The 25,574-nt window shown below is 39.7% G+C and overlaps 2 protein-coding genes and 1 pseudogene across 3 annotated transcripts in view; 2 read left to right on the forward strand and 1 right to left on the reverse strand.

The window, feature by feature from the left end:
* Nucleotides 1-21,331, forward strand: part of Corin (corin, serine peptidase) — a 200,033-nt gene extending 178,702 nt beyond the window's left edge. The window contains exons 17-22 of the mRNA XM_052199307.1: nt 2,826-2,939; nt 5,430-5,479; nt 5,624-5,798; nt 15,984-16,255; nt 18,471-18,604; nt 19,708-21,331. Coding sequence (XP_052055267.1) covers nt 2,826-2,939; nt 5,430-5,479; nt 5,624-5,798; nt 15,984-16,255; nt 18,471-18,604; nt 19,708-19,902 — 940 coding nt within the window. The 3' untranslated portion in view covers nt 19,903-21,331. The remainder of the gene's footprint in view (nt 1-2,825; nt 2,940-5,429; nt 5,480-5,623; nt 5,799-15,983; nt 16,256-18,470; nt 18,605-19,707) is intronic.
* On the forward strand, nt 15,644-15,741 carry LOC127696862 (uncharacterized; annotated as a pseudogene).
* Nucleotides 21,332-22,535: 1,204 nt separating the features above from the next.
* The window catches only part of Atp10d (ATPase phospholipid transporting 10D (putative)), a 95,403-nt gene continuing 92,364 nt past the window's right edge, over nt 22,536-25,574 (reverse strand). For both annotated transcript variants that reach the window (XM_052197990.1, XM_052197988.1), the window contains 2 exons: nt 25,321-25,508; nt 22,536-24,229 (listed from right to left, as the gene is read on the reverse strand). In XM_052197990.1, coding sequence (XP_052053950.1) covers nt 23,911-24,229; nt 25,321-25,508 — 507 coding nt within the window. In that variant the 3' untranslated portion in view covers nt 22,536-23,910. The remainder of the gene's footprint in view (nt 24,230-25,320; nt 25,509-25,574) is intronic.

Consider the following 25,574-nt stretch of genomic DNA (forward strand, 5'->3'; position numbering starts at 1 on the left):
AAGGTACATTAATCAAAACTAGACCAGAGTACCTCACTCCCAGGCTCTTGTGAGTGGCAAGGAGATCCCTAAGGTTCTTCAGCAAGATGTGTTTCAGTTGGTCCTGGGGGAAATGTCTTTCCTTTTTGGTCACAATGTTGATAGAATGCTTAGTTTTTAATGTTATTATGAGGCCAGTCCCCTGACTCGTAGGAAAGTCAGCTGAGGATAAGAAGACCACTACTCCATCTTCTTCCCTCCCTTGCTACAGAAGGAAATGGATTTCAGAGATGCAGAGTCAAGGGTATCAGCTCCCCAGCACCAGCCCTTTGAAAGATAACTACATTCCTTTGCAGGGGGAGCTCACCTCTGCTCTGACACTCAGGCATTGCTGTGCTGGTACCCACACTCAGCTACTGTTTTGTTCTGTTGTTTGATGCAATACTATATAAGTTCACAATGTAAAGTTTTCTGAATTTTGAATTCTTTATCTAGAGAGCCCCAGGTTTTTTATGTTTCCTGCTTGAATCAAGTTGTGTACATGATTAGAAGCATTTCCTATGCTTCCAAAGCCTCTAAAGAAGGAAAGAGAGGGCATCTGACAAGACAAGGTCCTTCTGTTACAGAGTTAGCTTTAATTCTTGTTTTCAGCCTCCTAAAGAAAGAAATGGACCATTGAAATGGAAACCGGTTATCTCTAGCTGTACACAATGATAAACATAAGCTGAATCAGCATTTACTTTAACAGCAAAATCAAGGTGCTGTCTGTAAAATGCTCCAGTTTTTATTTGCTGAAAATAACAGTGATGCCCCAAAAGGTATCAAAAAAGAAATGGGAGTTTTGCAACAAAATATTCAGAAAGACAAAGAATAGATTTACACAAAAATATACTTATCACTTGGCACAACTTATTCTGTTATGTAAAACTGAGGTTTATTATCAAATTGTATTTTAATTTATAACATTTATGGTTGATTGTCATTTTCAACTTTAATGTTGTTTTAAATACTGTTATTAATGTTCTAATAATGTTAAATATTATTTAACTGATGGTTATGATTAGTAAACATTTTACTTCACTCATAATTTTGTAGACTTTCATGCTGAAATTAATTACTTTATTTTTAATATTTGTGAGATGTGAATAGTGTGATTTAGTACTATAAGTTAATATAAAATAATAAAAATGCTATAAGTAATTTAAATGCTACAAGGTAATATAAAATAATAAAAGTGATTTTGTTATTTGTACCTATAGATTGTGCCCAATATAATTATTATATTCTACTTCAGAAACAGACAAATAGAATGTAAGATAAGAAAATCATCTATTTTCAGTTGGAATTTCACTGGTATATTTTTTAACTGTGGTTTACTGAAAAGACAGACTCAGAATTCATGCACACTTTAAACATTTATACTGACGAGAGTTGTCCTATAGCAAGTGTAAGCTGAGCTGTCTAAACAGGAATGACTTAATAGTAGTGTTCATTCATGTTTGTCTGAAACCCATTAATGCCATTCTGTCAAAATCTTAGCTTGTTCTTCACTTTGATAAGTAACTTAACCAGTCTTCAATTACTTGTCTTGTAATAGGCCTGGAGTCATTATACTACCTTCAATTTTATCTACAAATTAGGACTCAAATAAGGATGATGATATGATAGGGTTCAAAAAATACTTCAGAAGCTGGATTCTAAGTTCTCACGGAAACGTTCCACTTTCTGAACAAAATACTTGTGCATTTCCTACACAGACATTTGTATTTCAATACTAGCTGTCAAGCACTGAGAACAAACACTGGGTTTTTTTGACCCCAGCAACAAGCGCACTGGGACAGAGTTTTTTGTTATGGATATGTGTAAGCGGTGCTGCCCTTTTGATGTCTAGGTACAGGCTCCCTATGTTTTGGAGACTTGTACACATTTGTGTGTTTAAAGTAAGCAAGCCCAGTTAAAACTGAATTGTGGGATACCTGTTATTACTTACACACAAAGCCTACTGATGAAGATGGAGCCAGAATGGGCTGTTGTCTAGTGATCTGATGACAGTTCCTTTCAGAATACCATGGGATGGGACTCAGGGAGGCAGCTCGGCAGTCAAATGCTTGACTAGCATGAGGTCTGAGGTGATGGATTCACCAAAACAAAACAAAATGTCATTTGTCAAGATGTTTCAGGACTCTTGAGTAAGCTTTGTCATCTCTTTTCAACAGTGGGAAAAATCACACACTAGTGTTTGTCTATTGCAACTGCACGAATTCCCAAAGGTAGATTCTTTTTTGGAGTACAGTTGGCTTGCTTTCTACCGGGAATTGAGTCTAGGCCCTCAGCCCTGTCCATTCACCATGTTTCCCAATGAGGCCTGTGCATTCGCTGATTCTGTTTAGTCATGAGCCATAGGACAGGACAGCATTACCAGTGTTGAAGGATTTAGTTTTGTGCACAAGGAACATCTCAGTATTTCAGAACACAAGGAAAACTCTTTTTTAAATAATAGCACTCTCTTTTGCCTAATGATGAGTTTCTCCAACATTCCATTTGATGTAACTGAGGGGCAAGCTAGTTGCTTTTCTTCTTGGAAGCTTGAGAGTGCATGATAAAATACACAATGTGCAGTGCTTCGTGGGGCCTTTTCCCAAAGTAGCTAACCGGCCTGGTCCTTTTCCTAACGCCCTCCCTCTTTGTTAATCATGCTCCAGCCAAATCCTCCTGAATAAATTTCTTGGCATGAAATATTGATTTACAGTGTGATACAGTTTGAAGAAATGAATCCTAAATTATGATACCACCTGTTCAAACAGCATTATACCTTGAATATTTAGCCAGCATTTCCCTTATATCAGAGAACCATCTGTGACGGAGCTGACCCAAGGGCAGGAAGGCCAGCAGTGGCTGAGGCTGCACTCCAGCTGGGAGAATCTCAGTGGGAATACCTTGCAGGAGCTTCTGGGGCACAGGTAAGGAAACCCCTCAGCAGCCATCTGTGTGCACATTATCGAGCGAGGGCTGACCAAGAGTGTTTCCTCTACTTTCACAGAATATCTGTTTGTTTGTACATTTCAACATTAATGGGCTCTTTATAGACAGGATTAGTTTTATTTTTGACAAATCTCATATTTAGAAAGAACTACAGGATCCATTATGCTAGAATAATGTCTCATTTTGAAGTGAACTCTTCCATCTGTAGTTCCTAAGAATTACTTCTAACCCTTGGTTTCCTTGGCTGTTAGAATAAGATAGTTATAATTAAGAAGTTTGATTTAGGGAATTAATGGGTCATGAGGCCAAAGGGGCTCCTAGAACTCTTGAGTGACAGGCCTCCTGATTGGAATTCTGAGTACAAAACCCAGGTTTTCAGCAAGGGTACTACATGCCCTGAACTGCTGCGCCCCCTCTCCAGCCTCCTCCTTTTTAAGAGATATATTTTTATTTTTAATAAGAGCATTTTGTGGTTCCCTGGCTTCATGGATGCTAGGCAATCGCTCTACCACTGAGCTCTTTTTCCTGCCCAAAGATGGATTCTTATAAGATACATTACAGATATAAGCTAGCTTGTCTTATCTAGATTGACCCACTAATTCCTTAAAATAAGCTTCTTAATTATGATTATCTTAGTCTACCAATTGAGGAAACTAAGGGTTAGATTTAAGAATATTTAAACAACTATCTCAAAGGCCAAGCTCACAGATGGTGAGTGATAGAAGAAAATGCAAGGTAATTTATCTGATTACAAAATGGTAGTGCTAGGTAGATTACATTTTAAGAACCACAAAGAATAAAGGTGGCCCTTCAGTCCACAAGAAATCTGAAGACTACCTCATTGGTCAAGTTCTGCCCTCAGATTTCTGGATACTTTGTCAAATGAAGTACTAGCTCCAAACCAATGACCAAAATCTTTCAACACGATGATGTTCCTCTAAACTGGGTATGGGAAAAGCCTTCCTGGTCAAACAAATGAATAAACAGCCATTCTACTTTGGGGATTTTTAGATGGCTGACTAAATAAATTAGATGCTACGTAACAAGCTTGCTACAAAGAGTTAAGTGGCTAATCATTATGACTCTCTACATAAAAGCTGTAATTTTTTTAAATGTAATAATTAAATTTACAATTAATTTTTGAATATAATTTTTACACTATGGCCAAGGCTAATCTCAGGGGTATAAAATTAAATGAAAATGAAGAAAGATGTGATGCCAAAGAACTTATGTATTGGAGTACGTCCAGAGATTAGAAGTCTAAAACATAATTTCTGATATCAAGAGGACACGACTTAGAGAGATAGCTCAGCTGCTAAAGTGCCTGCTATTTAAATATAAACATAATAATCCTGAGTTAGTCACAGTAGGAATAACAAAACCGAGGATATAGGGAGGGATGAGATTACAGGAAGGTAGAAAGTAAACTAGACTTTCATGTGTTATATAATTAATCTTCTGCCAGTATTTACAGATGACCAAAGGCAAATTTATTCTTAAAAATGAAAATACAGTAAATTTTCAAAAAGTGAAGATTTATGGTGCATAGAAATGGTATACATGTAAAGGCTGATTATTTTTTTTAATAGGACAGATCAAGGATTCATAGTATTTTTGCAAGTCCCAACAAGCCTTATGTGTTTGTAATTTATAGGATAAAAAAAGTTTGACAGCCAGAAAAGTATTTGCTCATTACCATTTAACTTAACCTAAACTGAATTCTTTTGTGCAACCACACACACATAAACACACACACACACACACACACACACACATGGGGGTGGGGGTTGGGGGTGGGGGGAGAGAGAGAAAGAGAGAGAGAGAAAGAGAGAGAGGGAGAGAGAGCTCGCCTATGGCTTCATAACTTAACTGAGATTTTTAGGAAGCCCAGTAAGGATCCATACTTCCAATAATGAGTACATACTAGCTCTAGCCATGCTCTCTGTGATCGTGGAGAACACATTCAAGCTCACGTTCTCCTGTCATCTCTTCCTATAATCACAGTTTAACTTTGACAGTCTGAGGAAGTTTCATTTTTTATTTTTTTTAGTCTCAATATCCTTGTTTATTGATCGTATATTTAAAAAATGTAAAATAATATTTTATTCCTCCAAGTCCATATTTCAGGGTTTTATGGGAGGATGGGGGTGAGGACATATCTGACCTTCTCATCTTTCACCATAGACTATCAACTATGATGACGTAAGAAGCTTCATGATAAGAAATGCTCCTTCCACAAATGTGACATCCCATTATGATATCAAATAAACTAAAATGAGCAGTGTGCGTGCTTCCAATGTGGTCTCTGACCACAACTGTGCCCCCAGAAGTCTTGCTATAAGACAACTGTACACGGAGAGTGCGAACTCCTCTGACGGTGAACCCTGTGTCACCTGACTTTGATAACATGCTTCAGGTAAACAGTAAGCATGTAACTTAACCTTATAACATTTTGTTTCCAATCCTAGGCGGTCCTGCCCCAGCAGAAGTAAGATTTCCCTTCTGTGTACCAAACAAGGTGAGATTGGTGGTGTATCACGGGATATGACATTAGTCGTGCGGGCTCCTGGGAAACAGAATCATTTGCACATGACAGCCAGAGCTCAGCATCTACTTGGGTTTGGAAGTGAATCACAGGACTGTGATTTCTGATCTCTGTTAGACTGTGGCCGCCGCCCTGCTGCCCGAATGAACAAGAGGATCCTTGGGGGTCGGACGAGTCGTCCTGGGAGGTGGCCCTGGCAATGCTCCCTGCAGAGTGAACCCAGTGGGCACATCTGTGGCTGTGTCCTCATCGCCAAGAAGTGGGTTCTGACAGTTGCCCATTGCTTTGAAGGGTAGGTTGCATTTTCCGTTTCCCTGGATCATACCATTTCTCACTTGGGAATTCTCAGTGGTGTCTGTAAGTTGTTTCAACTCAATTATCATAGCCATTCTTCCTCCCAGGAGAATGGGAAGCGTCTTTCTCTGTGGAGCTCTTTCTGCCCTCTGCCCTTCCACTCACTTATGTCCACTAGCTATATGGTGCTTAGAATGGATGTGCTAAGGAGGGAGGAAAACCAAGAAGTTAGGAAAGCTGTTTTCTCAGCCACTGCCATTCACCTCCATTCTGCACATCTAAAGTGTACTAGATACACGTGAATATATGAGGAAATGGTTGGTTTGGAAGCTACATGAGGTTCAGTTGGAGAACGCATAGGTGGTTGGGAAGTAGAACTAAAGGTATAATATTTGTGTTAGGGTTCTCAAAGTTCCAGAACCAAGTCTTTGTCTTAACAATATCTTCCCCACAGATTTGTGTGGGTAGGAAGTGAGATGGTCTTTTTAAAGCCTTAAGAACCATGCTTGGAAGCAGCTAGTAAGACTAAGAAAGGCATAGGTATTTTTAAAGAATATTGCTGCAAGCATGCCCTATGCAATAGTTCCTGGCATTATGGCCTGTGTGTGCTTGCGTTTTGCTAGCTGTCTTGAGCTTTGTCCGTGCTTCCTTTCTGTCACTTCCTCATCATTCTGAAGGTGACCCCTGTTCCATCCTGATGAACATCTCTCCATGTCTCCAAACACATCCAACTGTTCACATGGTGTCGCTGTAGATTTTTACAACTTGAAATCACACTTTGTACATCATCAATGCTTTTCCCTTTTGCTAATATGCCAAGGCCAACCCTCCAGGTTGGTCCTTATTGTGCTAATACATGTTTTGGAAGATAAGTACTAATCTGTATAGACTTGCCATGAATTTTTTCTATTAATCATCAGTTGATGAATATTTGAGATAGTCTCAATTTGCTGTTATTATAACACTGCTGGGGTAAAATTCTTCTTGTGTAATTCTAGCATCCTATGAGTGCTATTGCTTCTAGGGGAGCTGAGAAAACATTCAGCTCTATATAGGGATTACTGGCATGGATACTTGCTTTGGCCTGTGAGGAGCTTGGTAGGAAGACAGATTTTTGTTTTGGTAATTGTATTTGGGATTATACTATAGTTACGTCATTTCCCCCTCCCTTTCCTGACTCTAGAGTTACTCATATACCAACCTTGCTCTCTTTCAAATTCATGGCTTCTTTTCCTTTGGATGTTATTACACATATATGTGTATATTCTTAAATATATAAATACAGTTTTTTTCATTCTACAATGTTACTTGTATTTCGATGTTTTCAGGGCTGGCAGTTTAATATTGGATAACCAACTGGTATGCTCTCCTATGGGGAAGGCTACTTCTACCATTCTCAGCATTCCTTAGTTGCCTGTAGTTCCCTGTTGAGGGTTGAGGTCACCTGAACTTCTACTTTATCCACATTAGCATACCTATTAGTGTTGACCCTGTTCAGGCCATGTTTGGACAGCCACATTAGTGAGTCTTCATGGGTGTGATTTCTCTGACATTTCTCGGAATGTCTCTGACAATTTCATAGAAAACTCACATTGATTCTTTCAACAAGCCGAAGATTAGTCTAGTGAAACGTATTCATCAAAGGGGATTGCCCAAATGAACCCACAGCTTTTTAAAGGACCAACAGTGTTAATGTGCTTATTAATTCGAGTTAATGAGCTGCTCTTACCATTCCCACATGTGGTATCAAAGTTTCCTTTCTCACCGGAGGACACATAGTGAAGAAGGGAGCTTTTATTAAGGAATAAGTATGTGTTTGTAGTCCATGACATGGAAAAGATACCAAAGATCTTCAAGAAATTTTGTATAATTCCAGATTTAACAGTGCTTTCAAGAAGGGCCTGATCCTCCAAATGAGGTTAGAAATTGCCCAACTTCAAACAAGTCCATTTTGATTGCGTAGTCATAACCTAATTCTGTTTTATGGTCTCACAAGTGGCACTGCTGGCTTTTCAGAACTTTAATTTTAAGGCCTATTCTCTGCTGGGCCCATCAATTGCTGCAATTACTGGGATTTACTTCATATCCTGATCTGTACTTTGGCAAGGCATAATATGATCCATCTGTGAGCCTTTTCATCCTGTCTCTTTTAATTATATTGGTGGGACAGGAAAGACAATTTGTTTTGCATTTCCATGGAGAGGTATTTAAAGATACCAAACAAAACCTAAAATGGCGAGATGCTCTGTTGACCACTAAATATCAAAGGTTCTAAGGAGGAAAAGACTTTGACATTCAGGGGTAATTTAACAGGCAATCCCTCCCTTCCTTAACCCTTGAAGGACTGAAGGATGAACTTCCTGTTCCAGGGCTCAGTGAGTAAACATCAAAGCATCTCATTCCTTTCCAGGAAGCGTGTATGGGAAGCTGCCATCCTGCCCATATCTTTAATCCCGTTATGTCGCCTGTATCTTGATTTCTACCACACCAGCCAATCCAGACTTTTGGCTGGGTGTCTGCATTTCTGCCTAGAGTGCCTACATTCTTTTCTCTCACCACAACTTTCATAGTCCCATAGGTGTATCACATCTGTTCTTTGACAAGACCTGCAACATTCTCATCCCTGGATCTTCCCGTCAGAAATAGCAGGAAGAACTCCAAGGTGAAAAACACATTGTGTAATGTTTGTCTCCACGTACTTAAGAACAGAGAACAGACACTCACAAATAAGTACATAAATGCATAAATAAATATTTGTGTTATGTCTGACTTTCAACAGCAATTGGAGCTTTAATAATCCCTGAGAATCTTTCCAAGTTGGGGAAGTTCCTTCTCTAATTTGTCACAGAACAAAGCATGCCCTTAATGCCTCAACTCCACCTGTCTGACAGTTTTATAATTCATTCACAAAGGGAATTTTACCAAGGGCTGTGTTTTGTCCTTAGAATTACCCCTTCACCTTGGTGCTTATGAACAAGGTCAGTCATTCATAGTTTATTTTTCTGTTTCATCTTCTGGCAGGATTTGATACATTCCCATGAGTAAAAAATGTGCATGAACCCAGAACTTCTCACGTTTGGAACCACACCTCCTTTATGGAACTATTCTCAGTGTTGTTGAAGTGTAAACTAATGTGGTTTTAAAAACTCCCAGGTGCCTGGCACCTGGCTTCATGCTTCCCACTGCTCTGTGACCTCTAGGGATACTCTTTTCCATTAAAAACTCTGTGTGTGTGTGTGTGTGTGTGTGTGTGTGTATATATATATATATATATATATATATATATATATATATATATATAGTAGTTGGCCTGAATTACCAACCAATCCCCACAGTTTCTGGAACTTCTAACACTAAATGCTCCCCTTCTGCTTTTAATTTTCGATTAAAAGAAAACTTGAGGCAAGTTAAATTTGTCCAAGTTGAAGGCTGTTCGGTAGGAGGCCTTCAGAACAGAAGAGCTGGAGTTAACTGCATCTGCTGTTATCATTTCCTGTCCCAGTACACTACACCCGGGGCAGAAAGGTTGACCATTGTTAGAGGATATCATACACCCAATTGCTAACCTTGCTTATATCAAATGTACAGTTATGAACTTCAAATGAGCATTTAACTAAGACAATGGAAACTTTTACAGTGAAGTCAGTTTTCACCCTAAGAGACAGCTTTTGACAGCTTTTTGTCTCAATAAATCATCACCCGCTACCTATCTCATTTCATGTGTCATGATATAGACGTTGTCTATCATTCATCACATCTTAACCCCTTGTTCCTAAACTTTCTTTGAACCTTTGGTCATGCTTCTTATTTTGCCTTTCATTGTAGGAGATGATGTGCTCCTCCTATGAAAAACAATCATGTCCCTTCGTGAATGTTGTTCCACACTGCAACATTTCTGCTCTGCCCCAGTTGTTCCCTGGGAGCTGAATGAACCCTTTCCCATTGGTGCCTTAGTATCACGGACGTAAAATGCCCTGTCTTTGCTTTACTTCTGTCTTCAACTATTGTTCCATGTTGATTGATATTCACCGGGAGACACCTAAAACGTCTGCAATAGTTACCCTATCCATGCCTATCTCTGTGTCTCCTTAGCTTATGGTAGGCTGGGCTATCATCAAAGATAGCAGACACAAACACAAGGCTTTTTGTGGGGTTTGTTTCTTTCGGGCTATGTGTTTCAAGACAGGGTTTTTCTGTATAGCCCTGGCTGTCATAGAACTCACTCTGTAGACCAGGCTGGCCTCAGACTTCCATCTTGCCAATCCCAGTAGTGAGTTTTTGGTTTCTGCTCACCAGAAAGTTCCTTATCATCTCGGCTCACCAGAAAGTTCCTTATCATCGTATCATGGCATCCTTCTTGGAATAACTTTCTTTATTTTTAGTCTAGAATAGTCAAAGAACCTTTGGCCTTCATCTTGTTTTCATTACCTACAATTTTCTTTCTTTCTTTCTTTCTTTCTTTCTTTCTTTCTTTCTTTCTTTCTTTCTTTCTTTCTTTCTTTCTTTCTTTCTTTCTTTCTTCTTTTTTTTTTATCTTTAGCTGCCTGAAACTGAGCGCTCCAGGGCCACTGGCTGGCTTTTTTTATCTCTCTTAAGTTACTGATCTTATTAAATGCCCATTTTTAGCAAATAAGAATTTCATGCCCCCACCCTACCTATTCTTCCAATCAATTATCATTACTATCTACTATGACTACACACACACACACACACACACACACATACACACACACACACACTTATCAAAGATATCCTTTTAAATGTGTAATGAACTCCCTACTTTACATGGCTATTGATTGCTCCTGTCTTTCAATGATCAGATAGATGGTTAGTCTCTCTTTGACTCTTCCTGTGTTTTGAATCATCCATCACTTCAGTACTGCAGTGTTTTAAACACACATATTAATCACATAGAACATTAATTTTTATGGATATCGGCTGCATTCATTCTTGAATGGAGACGAGGAAGCAGAGGGCGGTTGTAGACAGAATGCTCTGCCTTGTTTTAGTTATCTGTGAAGATGAAATGAGCTGGAACAGACAGCACTTTCCCCTCCTTTCATGGGAGCCATTTCCATTTCCCAGGCTTTTCCTTCGAAACAAACTCCGACTCATTTTATGGATAAGACTTTTGATAATTGCTGATGCTTCGTAATACTCTGCGACAGACTCCAATTCCACAGTCCTCGGATCCATCTGCAGTCACATTAACTATTCAGATGATTCTTTCTTTCCCCCACTTACTGTGATCACCTGTGATGGCAGAATACATGCAGTGACTGCTTGCTACTCTTTCTACTTAACTGTATTACTAGCTATGGGACTTTGTGGCTGGCTCCATTATGATGTCTGTCTCCTTCCTTCTTTTCTTCTTCCTTCCCTTCTTCCTTCTTCCTTTTTCTTTCCCTTCTCAAAACCCTCTTAAGTCTAACTGCAAAGTACTAAGACACACACACACACACACACACACACACACAGAGACAGAGAGAGACAGACAGAGAGAGAGAGACAGAGAGAGACAGACAGAGAGAGAGAGAGACAGAGAGAGTTTTCCTGGGTCCTTGTCTTATAGAGCTCTCCCCTTTCTATAGTTGTACACTGATGACTAACTTCTACCACACTCCACATGACAGTATATCCCCCTTGTCATCTGCAGTCCTATTACCCACAAATGACTTTCCATTCACCTGGCAAGTTTTTCTTTCCTAGTACCTCAATTGATAACTATGGATGCTTTTCACTGTTTCAAGGTTTAACAGAAAATGTGTGGTGTAGGTGTTCAAAGACTACTTTTCTGATGCCATTAGTTACTATCACTGTCTTCTGTGACTTACATGACTTTCCATTAAGTAATGTACTTCTCATAGCAGATAAGATGAGGATCGCTTGAAATAATGTGTAAAAATTATACATTATAGGGAAAATTATAGGGCTCATAAACAAATGGATAATCTAGGATGTGAATCTAATTTGCTTTTAAAGCCCTTTAACTGGATGTTTTGCATAAATCTACATATTTGGTTTTCTTTGAACAACTGGAAGGTCAGATACACTGGATCTTCCACCGCATCAGGACAGTGATTCGCTGACAGCAAGAGGTGGAAGGTACTGCTCATGGCTGACACACTTTTCTCAGTAGCTCACCCCTGCCTCTCCTGCATTTATTTTGCAACCACCGTAGTTTAAATTTTGTGCACCCTTTCTGCAGACAACAGTTTTAAAATACTAATGACAGAACACGATGTTAAAAACAAAGAGCTTCCTAAGATTTGTAGAACAGCAGTATGTGTCTTTCCTGAGTGCAAATTTTGATACTTTCAAATGGCCTCCAGATCACCAGCTAACTGTGCTGGGTGAGCCTCGTAATGGGGGATAGATTTTATTATACTTGTTAATTATATGCGTCGATTTTTCCTTGTCAAATGGGCAAAGTAGTTCATATAAAATAGTCAAGCCCAAACTAGAAACTGCAGAGGGTAGAACATTTTGTGTCTTAAAGAATACAAAGATGGCGCATAAGACAAATATTTATAAATCTGAGTAGATGACACGGAGGAGGCCGGCCATTGGTAGAGTGACTGCTAACATGCCCAAGGCCCTGTGGTCAATCTCTAACACTGTCAAGAATAAAAACTTCAAGGTGCATTTGACTAGCAGAATTAAGTCATATTTTCATGTCTAAACACTAGCATTGAATATGGCGGAAAAACAAACTGGAAGTGATGGGTTAATCTGCCCAGAGGCAGATGCCACACAGTTCATATGACATATGCAAGTTACTAGGTTTCCCTTTAGACTTCATAGTTGAAGAAGACTTGAATATTGAAATTACATCACCTCATCTGTCTCATCTATAGTATATATTCATAACAGTATAAGCTTGGATGCATTTGACTTTAAATGTGAGCTATAAAAAACACAGTATGTCTGCAGGAAGAACAAAAGGAGAAAAATGTTGGCTAATAGCGTCCTGTGCCATTTTCCTTCTGGGTCATTGGAACCATCGGCTCTATTTGTGCCTGATTACTCAGTCTTAGAACAATAGTTCTGTGTGTGTGTGTGTGTGTGTGTGTGTGTGTGTGTGTGTGTGTTTGTACACATTCACATGTACTTGTGTGTGTCATGGAGGGGCAGAGGTTAACTTCTGGTATCATTCCTTTTGAGGCATGTACTTTTGCTTGAAATAGTCTCTCAGTGGTCTGGAATTTGTGAGTTGAGTAGGCTGGCTCACCATCAAACCCCAGAGATTTGTCTTTCTGTTATCCCCTTCCCAGATGAGTTTACAAATGCATGTGGCCATATTTTTTCTAGCATGAGTTCTGGGGATCTAATTCAAGCCCTTGTGCTTACAGAGAGAGCACTTAGCATCAGAACAATCCCCTCAGCTGTGAGAGTCAAAGAGGCTTTGCACAAGTATCACTAAGGATACTGTACTTTTCTTTGAGGCTGCTTTGAGGTTTCGCATACCAATGGGAAGTTATTGTCTTTATGCTGTGGATTTTATCTTCATATATTTGGCTCCTTGTATCCTGATTTCTCTTTTTAACTTTATAACCATGTCCATCTCCTGTGCTTGTCAGTAAGTACTTTTTACTGATAGTAGGTAGATTCATGTGGCATCCATGTAGCCTAGAACTTTTTCCTCGAGTCTTCTTCAGCCAAGAGACAGGGCCTGTCTCTGTTGTCTGTCCTCATTTTTCGAGCACATGCTCAGTATGTTCCAAGCCATGTTTACCACTGCATGCAAAATGACTGGTTTACATAATGAAGTTAATCTGCCACTCCTTCACCTGAGAAACCCCTTCCTACCATCTTGGTTATCTTTTTCACAGCCCTAGAGAGAAAACATTAAGAAGCACTTCGTATTTCATATCATAATAAAACAGAAAAGAATAGGTCTATCTCCTTTTCCCCTTCTTGCTCTTGATGGATGTTAATGATGTAAGGGTGTTATGCTGTGTAGCAAGACTGAATATAAATTAGTAACAGTTTTTGGTTTTCCTCATCCCTGTATTTTATTGTTGGACTTAAACTAACCCAGTATAATTAACTAAGTACTGAACTTTGGTGTTATTGCATTTTATTACAAATAAGAATGTTCAATTACTTTAAATATTGCTTATGAATGAAGCAACATTTCTATGAATGAATTGTTGCAACAACTAGAGCTAAGTCGTTGTGGTTCCGGGGAAAGAAGCTTCCAACGAGGCATTTAATAAATCAGTCTGAAAAAGTACTCTTGACTTTAGATGGCTTAAACAGTAACATTTCATGTGAATATAACATTTCCTCAATGGATATGCAGACTTATTCCTGTAGAGTAGGATGGGGTGGGGGGGGAGCAAGAGCTGGAGAGAGGGAGACGCCAGGAGGGAAAGCATGCTCTTTGAATGACAGCATTATGTAATGAAACGTCATTTTGTCACATTATCTTGTCATGCCCAGGACATAACACTTTCTCCAACTTATAGTCATTTCATACATTGGCCAGCTTCGCTCAGTTGTCTGAATTGTATCCAACCCATGACATCATTTTTTTTGTAGGTTTGATAACATTTTCTTTAAAACAAATTGCAAATGTACAGATTGCCTATAGAGCAACTAAAACAACTAAGACACCTCCTAGGCTCGTATTTTGAGCATTTATACTCCAGCACATAGGGCTATACTGGAAGTTAGGGTCTAGAAGTGGGTGGGGCCTTGAGCATTATAGCCTGGCCTCTAGTTCCGCCCTTGCTCGCTACTTTTTGTGCTGCAATCCTGTGAGGAGTCGTTACCACACACACTTTCCACCATGGCTTCCTTACGACAGTGGACTGGAATCTTCTGAAACTAAGAACCAAAAGAAATCTCTCCTCACTTAAGCTGTGTTTGTGGTATGGCCACAGCAATGTGAAAGTAACACATATCATAGTTCTTGTTTTCACTGATATAAAACTCTGAGGGTGGGAGAAGGCAAGAGGGAGAGTAGACAAAGAGATCGATCAATATCAAATATTCTTGATATCAGTGAAAACCAGGAGGAGGAATTTAAAGCAGGTTCACAAGCAGAGAACAACAGAAAAGGTGGAATGGCCAGGTTCCGAATACACATTGAAAGCCAGATTCTGTTGCCCCCAGGATTGGGTTTAAGAGAGAAATGATCCAGTTAGTCACTGGTAACTGGAAGCACTTGATTTCCGAAACTTAAACATCACTAATCATGTAGACTGCTCTTGACAAATCTTGGTCATTATCAAACATGCACGTGACCATGTTTAACAGACAATTGGACCAAGTTTGTGACTCAGGTCAGAGACTATAGCTCAGGATATACTTCCAAGATTCACCAGAACATGGTGTGTTTAAGACCACTGGTCTGCAGCAAGACATCAAGGGAGAGCCGCGTGCCTAGAGGATGCTGAGGAGGGTTCCCAGAGCACACCAAGGGGGTGGGAGGACCCAGGAGGAAAGATGGGCAAAGAGCAGGTAACAACTCATGAGATTGGAGGAAATTCCTAAGACTGATAAGAGCTGTAAACTTAGAGAAGAAAGCTCATTTTAAGGTAAAAATTGCCTAAAATATTGAAGACAAATGCTCCTCCAAAATGGGACCTGAGATTGCCCATTGGGTTTGTAAGTGGGCATTTCAAACCTTGCAAATAGTTGCCCTGAAACCTGATGCTTCCCTGAAGGGTTTGAACCTCTTAGTTTTGGCTTCCCCACAACTTCCAATCTTCTTTAATTTTCTCCCTTGCTCCTCTCTCTTTCTCTTAACTTTTAAGCATCATTCTTCAGTCATCCAACAGCTGACTGCCCCTAAGACCAAACAAGTTCTGTTTTCAAGAGTGTCCTCTTCAAGAAGGCTGAGTGCTTGCTACTAGAATTGCAGTGATACATGGGAGATTATCATGGCCCTGCAAAAGGATGACATGCAAATTTGTGAAGCATTCCATATTTGTTTAAAAAATATAATTAAATAATTAAATAATATAATTAAATAATGACAGAAGAAGTCTGAACTTTGCTTCCTCATATAGTAATGCTCAACTATTCATTCCTTGGGTCACTGTGTGGCCGCTTTTCACATGAATGTATTAGGAGACAGGCATGGGAACAGCCACTGTTTACATACAAAAATTACTTCTAAAAGCGTGTACCATCAAAGCAGATGGAGTTGAAGGCACTCTTGGATTGTTTTTAGGAGAGAGGATGCCGATGTTTGGAAAGTGGTATTTGGCATAAACAACCTGGACCATCCGTCAGGCTTCATGCAGACCCGCTTTGTGAAGAACATCCTGCTGCATCCCCGTTACAGTCGAGCGGTGGTAGACTACGATATCAGCGTGGTGGAGCTGAGCGACGATATCAATGAGACAAGCTACGTCAGACCTGTCTGCCTGCCCAGCCCGGAGGAGTTTCTAGAACCAGATACATACTGCTACATCACAGGCTGGGGCCACATGGGCAATAAAAGTAAGAGCATCATCAGCCGTGATGGCCCATTCTGCAATGAAAAGCACTAGGGTTGCTTTTCGGCTTGGGCTACCATTTCCCATTTCACCTGTAAAAACACAGCCACCAGGTGTAAAGACTTAGCTTGGGTTATATTCTCCCCACTAAGCCAACTGCACACACGAACAATCCATGATAACACATAAACCTGCCTGCCTGAGATGCAAACTCAAGCATCCTTCCATACAGCTCTGATCTTTCTCTAGAGAGCTACTACCAACGTTTTGGCGCTTCTATGCAAGGCATGACCTGTCTGACATCCCTGCTAGAGAGAACAGTGGTTTGGGCTATCTCTTGGCAGAATTTCTCAGAGGCTGTGTGGAATGATTAGACAATTCCATTTCTGCAATCAAGCGACATAGTCACACTTTCAATTTTGTAATTGATTTGTTTTTTTTTTTTTAAGGTTTATTTATTTAATGTATGAGTACATTGTTGCTGTTCAGAATCACCAGAAGGGGTCATCTGATCCCATTATGGATGGTTATAAGCAACAAAGTGGTTGCTGGGAATTGAACTCAGGACCTCTGGAAGAGCAGTCAGTGCTCTTAACCGTCAGCCCAATAGATTTGTTCTTATCTACAGATGCAACACATCCTTCTATGAAGAAGTGTGATACATATCTATTTAATTGTTTAAATTGGGCTTAATGAATAGTGATTTAAATACAAAACACATAGAAATAGTCTGAGTTAAAATTTGTGATAAGAGCCGAGATCAAAACAGTTGTGTCAGCCACAGGAGCAGGCCATGCTTCTCTGAATGATGGTATGTATATGTGTATGTGTATGTGTACGTGTATGTGTATGTGTGTATGTATATATGTGTACATATATATATCCTCCTAGCATCTTGCTATTATCCAGAAGAACACCAACTTAAAGGAACTTGCTATCAGTCCTATGCATGTTGCTTTTTTTAAAAATCATGATTAACATTATAATGAAATGAGAATATACTTCACGATATTTGTCTCTATTTGTGTTCATCACAAAATATGTACATAAACTCATAGTAATAGGGTACCATGTTACATACACCAAATTCAGAGGATAGCATGAAGAACAGGCAAGTGAATTCATTCTAGAAGATCAGATTGGCCCTGGCCATTCCAGTCTCTTGCCTTCTACAGAAGGAAAGAACACATAAGGTTGTTACATGAGGAATAAATAACACTGTGGCCCAGAAGATGCTGATGGCATGAGCCTTGTTTATCCTAGTGTGCAGTTCACTGTTGACTCCGGAGCTCTTTGTCATCCTTCTGACATCCTTTTGGTTTGCTAAACTTGTACTACAGCACATTTGTTTTCCCCAAATGATTATTATTAGCACTCCTTCCCCATCATGGCTTCAAATTTGTATGGCTTTTAGGATGTGCAAATAAGATTTATGAGGTTTTGCTTGAAGACAGCCACTATTATTCTCGAGAAAATTTAAGCAAGAGAGAAGCCATATAATCCATCTATTGTAAGCAAGAGATGATATTGTCCCTTTCAAATCTGCCATAGCATCTACGATGAAAGGTTCTACATCAGAACTAGGGTCACGGGACACATGTGAGGTGGGCCCCTCCCTGTGAGGGTCAGCAGATTTTCTCTAATCCTAGAGCAGGACAGATATGCTGAGCTAAAAACTCTGCCCTGTTGTCCTCCTTTCCACAGCACATGACAAGGGGACAAGCCAGTGGTTCTTACCCTGCCTAATGCTGCGACCCTTTAATTCATGTTCATGCTCTAGGGAACCCCAACCATACATTTTATTGCTACCTCGTAACTGTAATTTTGCTGTTATGATTCAAAATATAAATGCCTGATATACAGGATATCTGATATGAGACCCCCTGTGAATGGGTCACTGGACCTCCATTAGGGGTTGTGACCCATGGGTTAAGAAATTCTTACTTAAACAATGTGTCTTACTAGAAAAATAGAGGAGCTTCTTCAGATAGATTATTGCTATCCAAAGTTCTAAGTAGAAAATTTGGGTTTCAAATATGTCTTCCCTTTAAGATGATATTTAAAAAAAAAAAACAAAAAAACAAAAAAAACAAACCAATGTGGTGTTCTCTGGGTGTTATAAAAATATCCCTGTAATGTTGCTCATTTTGTATTTTGCTGGCCACACCTTTGTCAGTCTTATGTTCTTGTGTGTTTCTCTTCCTTCTTTATGGATGCAGTGCCCTTTAAGCTGCAGGAAGGGGAGGTCCGTATTATTCCTCTGGAGCAGTGCCAGTCCTACTTTGACATGAAGACCATCACCAATCGGATGATATGTGCTGGCTATGAGTCGGGCACCGTGGACTCGTGCATGGTAAGCTGCCAGCCATCAGGATCCTCCCTGGCATTCGTGAGCTTGCATAGCTGACCACGAGTCATGTGTGGCCCCTCAGCAACGTTTATGGATAGTGTTCACTACCAGGAGGACAGCTGAGGCAGCCCATCTCTTTGATCATTGGTGGCTAAGACCAGATGAATTATGAGGGGCAAATAGAAATCACAGCTTCAAATGCACTGTCTTAAGCAGTAGGGGGGCAGCAGAGGACATTGCCAGGTAGAACCATGATAGCATTAGGACATACATTGGCAAGTCCAGCTCCCATAGTGTGTGAAAGGACTTCTGTCTACAATTGCTTGATATGCCCTGGCCTTCATTTGACTACCAGCCTGTCATTGTCACTGCCTCCCACCTCAGACAGGACTTATGACCATTGTGATCCTCAAAACATGCCCTAAAGGCAGCATTCGGGAGGTTTCAAACATTTGCTTAAAAATTGGGCAACTCGTGTGCTGTTGCTCTCTGGGGTTCAAACGGACAAGTGTGCAAAGTAGCAAGCGAGTGAGGAGCAGAGGTTGTGGGTTTTCTACTCCACTGTTCTGTTGCTTTAAAGTGGTCAAACTGCTCCTCGGATTTTTGTGTTAAGCAAAGAAAAACCATGCTGGTCATTAGCCCAACACAATGCCATGGCATTTGGGATGGTTCATTTTAGAGCATCATGCACAACTAATTGATTGTTTTAATCTTCCATTTTTTGGGGGTACTTCCTACTTTTATAAGATCAATCCAACTTAAACAATAAAATTGTTGAGATAATTAGTTTTGATGCATAAAGCTTTTTTTTTAATTTATGACATTTTGTGGTGTGTTATATAAGTCTTCTGACCTCATGACGAGACAGAACAAAATCTCTTTACTCAGTACATTAGTCCCTTCAAAACTCAGAATCCATCCTGTTTATTGGAAAGTTCAGTTTATACAGTGGAAAGCAGATACCCTCCCAGGCTTACCATGGAAAATTTTGTTGAAATTTTCCAACTCAGTTAAGCTGATTTGGGCTTTGTTGTATCCTTAGGATGATAGCCCCACCACTAGCCCACTGAACTCTCGTGACTAACATCAATCGCTATTCCTTGCAGGGAGACAGCGGTGGGCCTCTGGTGTGTGAGCGGCCCGGAGGACAGTGGACATTATTTGGTTTAACTTCATGGGGCTCTGTCTGCTTTTCCAAAGTTCTGGGACCTGGAGTGTACAGCAATGTGTCTTACTTTGTTGACTGGATTGAAAGACAGATATATATCCAGACCTTTCTCCAAAAGAAATCCCAAGGATAATCAGAGACTTCTCGGGAATCCTACATGGAGAACGACCCTCCTGAATGGGAAGCGTGTCCTGCCAAGAGCAGTAGGAGAACAGGCGTTTGACGGACGGGACGTTCAACATGCACTGCAAGATCTCTCCTGTTTGTGTTAGATGAGTTTTTCTCAGGCTTTCATCTTTTTTCAATGTTATCATTCATTAATGTCATGAATTCTTTTAAAAGCACAGAGCAAAGTAGGCTTTGTTCTTTTGCTAGGCTAACCTTGAACGGTAGTGTGGAATTATCAACCCATCGAGACATTTGGAGCTCTATGGTAACAAGGTTTAGAAAGCTCCTTTTATTACTATGACAAATCACACACGGAGATACAGGCTGATGGATCTCCAGTTTCTGCTCAAGCACAGTGGCTTAGGGGGCACATTTCAGAAATGGTCTTGGAGACTGGCTTTTAATTTATAAAAAGCCAAGATAATATACATGCTTTTATTGTTTACTATAGACTTCTAAATAATTTGAAGAAATTGTGAGAGACAGAGAAAAGACCCACAGTGTTGATCTAGACGGTTGAAGTTGCAAGAATGTAAAATTCTCAAGCCAACAAAACTAACACTCAGAAGTAAGTATAATACTATCCTTTCTGTATTCAAATTGAGATTAAAATCTCCATCGGACTTGTACTGTTACTGGGGATTTCCGGTGTATGTCATTTAGATGACTGTGATGTTAAAAACTAGGTCAATTCTTGAGGAAATAATTTGTTTGCCTATGTGGGAATGAATGAGAACCTTTTTCATTCTGTGAAACACACAAGTTAAAAAGGGAAAAAAAAATATCCTACCCCCAATTAAATCTGAAAATTAGTCTGCTTGTATTCACCCAAACCAGGAAAGTTACAGAAATATATTTCAAAGTGTAGCAAAATGTTGCATGGAGTATAACATTTTGCAATTTCCCCTTCATGATGTCTAACATCTGGTATTGCCATTTTGCCTCATTGATAATTAAAACTAAATTTTAAAGATGCTTTTAAGCACTCGACCACTTTATGGGAATCAATTTCCAAAGCGATTAGTGGTTAAAAGTTTTTTTTTTCCCACTAAAAAGCTTCAAAACACAAACCTCCATATATACCTAATTTAATTAGCTGGACATGAACTATGTAACATCCAAATGCCTTTTTGAACAAGTAGGATGCACTGCTAAACTTCACCAGCAACCAAACTGCCTCAGTATTGCAAACAGGGACTACCTGCAATTTTATATGTGTATTTTGTACTCTTTTTCTAGATAGTTCAAATGCAAAACATTGTTTCAACCCTTATTCTCCCTGTTATTCACCACCTCTTGTCCTGGAACTTGTTACAGAGTGTGTAGCAAACGGTTGTACTGTGGTCATGACTGTATGAAGGCTTACGACCATCTATCGGTTTTGTTATAATTGTTGGCACATAATTAATAAAATATTTTTTAGCATTGGTGAACTTATATTCAGTAAAATGTACCTATTGGACTTATTCTTAAATAATCCTAAATACAAATAAAATGGTATAATCTTTTCTTATTTTTTTCTGACTATGTGAGAAAAGTGATTATCCCTCTAATAGCACAGTGGTACCCAGTGTTGTACAGCTCACTCTCACAGGAACCTGCTCTTCTGACTTAGTATCAGTTTCATGGTTAGTCTGAGGAGTTGTTAATAATACTAACTGTGGGCTGGAGAGATGGCTCAGTGGTTAAGAGCACCATCTGCTCTTCCAGAGGTCCTAAGTTCAATCCCATCAACCACATGGTGGCTCATAACCATCTGTAATGAGATCTGACACCCTCATGGGGTACTTAGAGAACATCAACCCTGCTAAGAGGATGAGTCTTCCTTTTTTACAAGTGCTCCTATGCTTTAGAAACCTTTTATAACAAAATCATAATCTGAAACTCTCCGTTATTTGTTTTCTTGGATTCCTCAAAATGTGTTGAAATAGTCTAAATCTAAAGCTACAACACAACACACTAGCTTTTCTAATTTTGCATAAAATTGTTGTTCTATACATTTGACCTTTTAAAAGCTTTACAGAGATCTGAAAATCTCCTCAGCGTAGGACAAGGTATGTTTCAGAAGGTTTTTTTTTTTTAATTAAAGAAAAATAGTTAATCACTATGTAATTAGATGTAGCAACACTTTTTAGCAAGCTATACAAATGCATAAAGTATATATAAATAGCTTCAGATTTATCCAACACATCAAGTTTAGAATTAATTTATGAGCAAAGTTGTGAGAATTTTGGAGCTGTAGGTCAAGATTATAGCCCTATGACATAAACATTAATGCTTTCCTATATTCTTACGTACAGATAATTCACACTTTGGAAATGACCTGCTCCTTCCTCCCTTTTGCCATATTCCTTTAATCTTTATATTAAAACCTTTTATTGCATATGAGTATCACTTTAAGTTTTATCTGGGAAGTGATGATCTCAACAGGACTGAATTCCTGTTGCTATGGGAATAATGAATGATCTGATAGCAAGTGATTTTTCCCCCATAGATAAAAAGGCCCAAACAGTGTTCTGACAAAGGCATGCCTTGGTGTTTTCCTTCTCAGCTCTAGCATCGATGACTGCCAGATTCAGAGAGTAGTCACAGGAGTGATGACAGTTTCCGGTGAACATCATTTATTAAATAATTTATTTAAAAAAAAATCTCAAGGAAGCAAAAGGCAGCTTCGTTTAGACACATGGTTTCATGACAGTTCCAGAAATCAGCCTATGTGAAAAGACCATTTAACGATGATACCAGGCAGGTACAGAAAGTGACTGGGACGGCACCCAGCGGGCAACAGTTAGACCCTGAGATAACAGTTTACACGACTTTGATGTAGACACTAACCTTTAGCATAGAGGTTCATGAAGAGAATTCTAGATGACAGAGAGGTGGCAGCTGTCAGGTGGATATGGAAGCTTTGAAAGATTTCAACAAGAGTACACGACTTCACAGTAGCAAATTGACTGGACTAGTGTAGACTAGCTTCCAGGCACTAAACGAAGACAGCATCCGTCCGTGATCTGTCACAGCAGAAACCTTGCTACAGGCCTCTCTACCCTTCAATATGTTTACTTTTCTAAGAGCCTTGGAGATTCCCAGTGAGAATAACCTGTATCAGTTTCAACCCATACCTCATTCTGTGGAGGGCACAACACAAACTGTGGAGCACTGTTACAACTGTGAACACTCGAGTGGTCTCTGGAAGACTTTCGAAATGGCTGTCTCATTTTAATGTGGGTGTCATCAGTTTTAGAACCCAGGAGTTGCTCACACCTGTAGGCTCAGCTGAGTATGTTTCACAGCCATTTGTCTGTTTCCCGGTTGACAACATCTGCACATAGGGAGTCTGTGCGTCTACTCAGAAGAGTAAACAGAGCAGAAGGCAGCCTGGTACTGTTGAAAACACTAGCCTTCTTCTTTGCCCTTCTCTACAAAGGCTCTACTTCAGCACAAAGCTCAAATGACAGAGAGTGATGATAAACACCTTCAATGGAGGACCAAAGCCTCCTCTCATGGCAAATAAAAGTCTCGGGAATTTATCTTCAAATTAATGAGTTTTCCTAATGAATAATTTTTAACAGTACTTTTTTTTCATAAGGAGATTTCAGCTTGGATCTCATATAAAGCATTTTTCAAATGCATAAGGCTTCTCTGTAAAGTAAATATTTCTCAAATAAGTTTCTTTGAAAATGTTTACATTTATAAGATAATTAAAACTCCTTTACAAAAATCATAAAGTTTCACAAAAAGAACATATTATCCTGAATTAAATATTCCCTAAACTCTGCTCAGGTCAAATGCTATCCCTTGTTTACACATGTGCCCACAGGTATACAATTGTTCTTGGTTTTTCCATGCCAAGCAAAATGATGATATCCCTAGTACAAAGCCACAAGTAATCCTTGCTTCTGAGAGGCACCTCTTCTACATCCTTCCAAACTTGAAAGATTATCGGCAACTCTAAACAGTGAATCCTGCATTTTTAACTTGCTGAGGGTCCAGTCATCTTTGAGGCCCCAGGTTCAGAGTAGCCAAGGTCTAGCATAGTCTCACATGTGCTTTGCTCAACAGTACACACTGTTGCTGACTTCATCGCAAGGACAGCGGAAGAGCCAGGTGTGGGTCTTCCTGACTTAGCAGCTGGTTGGCTGGCATACTTAGATGCCATGTGATTGTCCTTTCCAATCCCTTTCCACCTCTTGAGAGCTTCTGCTCTCTCCTCTGGAGGTAGTCTGTCCAAGTACTTGGCTTTGAGAACTGGAGACGGAAACAGGGATCCCTGAAGAACTCGGTATATAAACCTAGGTTACAAAGAACATCATAGAATTATGTTCACTTCTATTGCATCAGGAGACCCATGGAGAATACCCACAGGTCAGTTAAAAAAAAAAAGTAACATTACTTGGCTTCTGAGATAGAGGAAGGTAAGTCAGCTAGGAAAATGAAGATTAAAAATAATATTAAACTGGGCGGGGTGGTAATCCTTTATATTTCCAACATTTGGAAGGTTAAATTAGAAGGATAGCCATGAGTTCAAGGCCAGCTTAAGCTTGTGAGTTTCAAGCCAGTTGATTTTAAAAACTCAAAATAATTAAAAAATATTAAGCAAATTAATATTTGTTTAGCATTAGCAAATAGTAAGTGCCCTCTAAATGCCTGCCAAATACACATAAAGACTCCCTTCTTTTACTGTCACAATGGTAATACATTTCAACATGAGTTTTGTGGGGGGAAACATTCAAAGCATAGAAGATTCTTCTGCATAAGTGAAGATGGATCCTGTAAGCAGCTCCATACCCGTGACCCATAGAAAGCTTCTTTCGTTTTGGCATGTGGTAGATGTTGTATGCTGTGATAATATATAGGGAGCCTTTATGAGGTGGCAAGGTTATGAGGGGTCTGCTCTTCCACTTTTGCCATGGGTGGATTTTAGTATTAAGGTTTCATCCTTGAATGAGAGTCATCAGACCTCCTAGGACCTTGTCGTGGGACTTCCCAACCTCCAGAGCTCTGAGCTCAGACATTTCTGCTTGTAAGTTACCCATTTTGAACATTCTGTTGTAGCTGTAAGACAGACCAAGGTAAGGGCTCAGGGGATGTCAGAGCAAAAGACAGGACATGGTAAATCCTCAGATAATCCCATGAAACAAAGTTTCTCTATTCCTGTGAGCTATCCATAAAATTGGATCTTTCCATGACAGAGACATATAGATCTTCATTCACTTAATCTAGGCCCTGCTTATGATACAGCTACTGAATCCAATATTTTAGCTAGCATGTAGGCTAACTTTCTCAACTGCTGAACAGGGTGGTCTGCGGGTCCTTCTCAGTAGTTACTCAAAGCCTCTGGTTCTGTGTACTTACTGTCTTGAGAAGCAAACAAATTACGTACCTGGGCAGAAGTGCCACGCAGGTTGTAAGAACACAAACTAAGTAGAACACGGGGTCTAGCATATGCTTCTGCATAATCCCATAGGGGTTGGATGGTGGGTTGCAAGTGACACATAAGGCTCCGAAAGCCAAGGCAAAGAAAAAGTAGGATAAGATGCTCCCCACAATGACCAGCATGTGGATCCAAGTCTGCAAGACAGAAAGGAGAGGGATGCTGAAGGGTGGGGTACCACAACCTGGCAGAACCCATTCTGT

The sequence above is a fragment of the Apodemus sylvaticus genome, chromosome 11 (assembly GCF_947179515.1).
Source record: "Apodemus sylvaticus chromosome 11, mApoSyl1.1, whole genome shotgun sequence".
NCBI classification, from domain to species: domain Eukaryota; kingdom Metazoa; phylum Chordata; class Mammalia; order Rodentia; family Muridae; genus Apodemus; species Apodemus sylvaticus.